Below are 4,384 nucleotides of genomic sequence, written 5' to 3' on the forward strand. Positions count from 1 at the left end.
CATTTGCTTATTTTAATATCAGAACATTGAGAAACAATTGATCTGTTTATGAATACTGTGAAACCAGAACAATTTCAAGAAGAGACAAATTAACAATATTAGAACAACCTTACAGTTTTGTTGAATATCAAGAACACTCTTTTGGCTTTCTTCTACACGTCTGGATTGTGTTTAGTTAGTTAGTTAATTATTAGTTGCCTGTATGACTGTGATGGTTGCAACCTATCTGTGAGATTGTCTGATGTGGTAGCGGTTTGGTAAAGTATTGATAATTAATTGATTTAATTATATATTGTCATATCGCTTTCATATCATATTCATCATCACATCACCTCCATCAAATTGTCATCCATCTATTTGATTTCATACTTATTACATCTATCATTTCATCTTCATATCTCATAATATCTTTGTTATATTGTAATAAAATATATCTTCATTTAGCTTCAAAACCTTTATCAACGTATTGTGTTTGGTTTTTATCGATGTCGTAGCTTGAATATAGCACACATAAACAAGGTTGCAAACTGCGCTACATAAGCATACGGTTTACGTGCGCACTTTGTGACACTAAATAATCATGTTTTTCTATCATTATTCATATATCATTTAGCTTTATATTCACATCATTCACTTCTATCACCAACTCATCATATCTGTCAATCATTAGTTTCATCAATATTATTTTGACATTTATCCTTTTATCACTGACTATATTATCAATATCATAATTCTACTTAGAAGCGTCATCTTGATAACATTCATTACATCAACATCATCATCATTATCATCATCCACCATACCATCTTGATTCATCTGCTATATTCAATCATATACATTTCATTTATATCCAGCTCATTACATTAATTAATAAACACTTCATATCATATACACTTAAATCTCGGACTTGTTGTGTTCATAATTTGTGAATCTTTGGCAGTCAGCCTCACCCCCCCCTTTTTATTTTTTTTTCTTATATAAGTGTCGCCGTCTGGGTCCGAACCGTGCACACTCGTGCCCTGACCGTGTGACATAATTTGGTGGAGCTGCCGGGTAGGATATCTGATTGCCATTGTTTTTGCATATTGTGAATTGATAAGTTTTGAGACACACATACATCTATACACACCAAGAGTAATTGTATAATTGCAGTTAAGCTAGCACTTCGCCACGAGCTGTTTTAAGGACGAACAGTTTTGAACCTAGTTCCTCTTCATTCAAATATATTGTTTCAATCGATAACACAGGTTATATTAATCTTGTTACACCCCCCCCCCTCCTCCTGTTTCTATCTATTATATAGATAATCCACTTTAATCGCTCTAAACACCTCTCCTCATTTCATTGTCATCCACAGTCTCGGTGATTATTCAACCTTATCAAAGTTATTCTTTTGCTCTTCCCTATAGCGACGCCATTGGCTGTCTACGTTTTCTCTTTTGATTTTTCATTGCATAACATTTTAGTTTACTGCCGTCTCTGCCGACATTCCAGTTCCAAACATGAGTACTAGCATTGAAAAGTTAGCTAAGATTGGATCATCTTTGGGTCTCTCCGGAATAGATTTGAAAGACTGGATAGAGAAGACTATCAAAGATGAAGACGACAGAAAACAGAGAGAACTTGATGCAGAGAGGGCAAGGGCGGAAAGAGATATCGAAATTGAAAGAGAGAGGGTTAAATTAGAGACGGAAAGGTTGCGGGAAGAAGACGACAGAAAACAGAGAGAACTTGAGGCAGAGAGGTCAAGGGCGGAAAGAGATATGGAAATTGAAAGAGAGAGGGTTAAATTAGAGACGGAAAGGTTGCGAGAAGAAGACGACAGAAAACAGAGAGAATTTGAGGCAGAGAGGTCAAGGGTGGAAAGAGATATCGAAATTGAAAGAGAGAGGGTTAAATTAGAGACGGAAAGGTTGCGAGAAGAGGCAGCACTGATAACTTTGCGATTGGAATTGCAGCAGAGGAAAAATGAAGGCAGGGAAGAGGGAGCAATCGGAGGTCAGGCGGAAAGTACTAGTCACATGAAAACTATTAGACTACCAAAATTACCACCTTTTCATGCTGCCAATGATAATCTCCACGACTATCTTCAAAGATTCGAAAGGTATGCGCGAGTAAATGGATGGGAGGAGGAAGATTGGGCCACCCATCTCAGCGCTCTCCTTACTGGCAACGCCTTGGAAGTATACAGTCGCCTATCCGACGATGAGGCCAACGACTACTCTATCCTGAAGGCAAGCCTCCTCAAGCGATATAATTTAACGGAAGATGGATTTCGCGAAAAATTTCGCAAGTCAAGACCGGAGTCGGGAGAAAGCATTGAGCAGTTTAGTAACCGGATTAGCAGTTACTTCAGCAAGTGGGTGGAAATGGCAGGAAAGAACAAGGAAGATGCCGGTGACATAATTGATCTCATTATTAAGGAGCAGTTGATGGACATTTGTGGGCGAGAGCTCCTCGTGTTTGTCAAAGAAAGAAAGCCCACAAATGTGAGATCAGTCGTGGAACTGATCAGCCAATTTATAGATGCTCACGGCTCAGCAGGTGCCTTCACGAGATCAGCACAAATCAGAACAAAGCAAGAGATGGACTCGAATCAAGTAAGGCCAGAGAATCTCAACCAGAGAGAATTAAGCGGACCGCCTAGGAACGGTCCAGTCACATGTCACATATGCAAGAGAGCGGGACATATTGCCAGAGATTGTAGAACAAAACCCGGACTGGCCGCAGTAACGGTCAGTATATGTGACTACTGCAAGAAACGGGGGCACACTTCGATAGACTGCCGGAAGAGGCAGTTTGATGAGAAGAGGCTACAACCTCCACAGGTCGCCTCAATGTCAGCACCTAACTACACTAACGAAGATTCAAAACAATGCAGCCATGGGCACATGCAACTAATGTGCGGCTGCACACTCCCAGTAACGTCGGCCTTATGCCTGGGCCACGAGGGACGAGACAAGAATATGCCGGTAGCCAACGGCTTACTGAACGGCCGACCGGTGACTGTACTCCGGGACAGCGGATGCAGTTGTGTGGTGGTCAAGAAGGGCCTAGTTGACGGCAGTAGCAGGGGAACACGGAAAGTCCCGGTCCTACTTGCTGACGGCACTGCTAGAGGGACCACGACGGTGGACGTCACCATTGACTGTCCATATTTTAAAGGTGAAGTCAGTGCGGTGGAAATGGAACACCCACTATTTGACGTCATCCTTGGAAACATACCAGGGGCGAAATGTCCTGGTATGTGTAACAAACGTTCTGTGCGAGCAGTCGAGACACGAGGCTCAAAGCACAAAAAGATGAAGAAGTCAGTGACGTTACCTGCCCCCAAAATAGACGTCACGCCTGCATATTTAAAGGCTCAACAAGAAGCTGACACATCAATAGCTAAAGCTAGAGAATTTGCAAGCAGTGGTGAGAAGAAAATCACCAACAAGAAAAGTAAACAGTGGTATGCATACGAGGACGGAATCCTGTACCGCCACTACACTTCGCCCAAGGTACACCATGGAAATCCAACGAAACAGGTGGTGCTACCGAAGGGACTGCGAATCACAGTCATGCGACTAGCGCATGAGGGTGTCTTTGTTGGACACTTGGCGGCCAAGAAGACAACAGAACGCATTCTAGAAGCGTTTTATTGGCCGAGCATTTGGACTGACGTGCGCAAATTCTGTCTTTCATGCGATGTATGTCAAAGGTGCGCACCAAAAGGTAAAACCCAGAAAGTTCCCCTTCAGGAGATGGCCTTAATTGAGACTCCATTTCCGCGTGTTGCTGTCGACCTCGTGGGGACGATCATGCCGGCATCAGACAAGGGAACCAAGAACCATGGTCCAGTCTATTCAGCCAGGATAGTTTAAGCTGCTGAAGAGATTACTCAGACATTTCCTGGTCTTTTAGACAAAATCCAAGATTTTGTCTTAAGTGGGGGGCTGTAAGGAAATGCCTTTGCGTTTTATGGCGCTGTAGGGAAATACCTGTGGTATGCACGACTCAGGACATCCAACCTTATCTTGATTTATTTCTTTTGTCACTCTAAAAACGTGAGGGTGTAGCATTTCCGTCGTGTCTTAGAGTCTGATCTTCGACATCCCCAATTTAATCCCTGACGTTATCGGAGCTGCGAATGGCCATTGTCTCCATGGACCATGGTTGACTTCGTGACGATCCATCCATCGTACGCGCTTTGAATTCATTTAGGGGTAAACATGTTTAGGGGAGAAGAACATTAAATTACAACACCCACCCCCATTTCGCCTCGAGTTTTTTTCCATGATTCATGCGAATAGGGATGGTAAAGATAGTGACTTTTAATTTCATCTTGAGTTCTGCTGTAAGTCCGTGGTGGAGAAGGACGTTTTGTATTTTCTGTTGTGAA

General features: G+C 42.4%; 1 protein-coding gene across 1 annotated transcript; it reads left to right on the top strand.

The window, feature by feature from the left end:
* The first annotated feature begins 1,409 nt into the window (after positions 1-1,409).
* LOC144957725 (uncharacterized) lies at positions 1,410-4,005 on the top strand. Its single transcript, XM_078889108.1, has one exon. It carries the CDS (start codon positions 1,503-1,505, stop codon positions 3,864-3,866), a length of 2,364 nt encoding a protein of 787 aa, XP_078745234.1. The 5' UTR covers positions 1,410-1,502; the 3' UTR covers positions 3,867-4,005.
* Positions 4,006-4,384: the final 379 nt, after the last annotated feature.

The sequence above is a fragment of the Berghia stephanieae genome, chromosome 12, assembly GCF_034508935.2.
Source record: "Berghia stephanieae isolate SIO BIC M18660-M18661 chromosome 12, UCSD_Bste_1.3, whole genome shotgun sequence".
Classification (NCBI taxonomy): domain Eukaryota; kingdom Metazoa; phylum Mollusca; class Gastropoda; order Nudibranchia; family Aeolidiidae; genus Berghia; species Berghia stephanieae.

What these genes read in the sequence shown, in the direction of transcription:
- LOC144957725 (XM_078889108.1), top strand. Translation starts at nt 1,503, where the DNA reads ATGAGTACTAGCATTGAAAAGTTAGCTAAGATTGGATCATCTTTGGGT.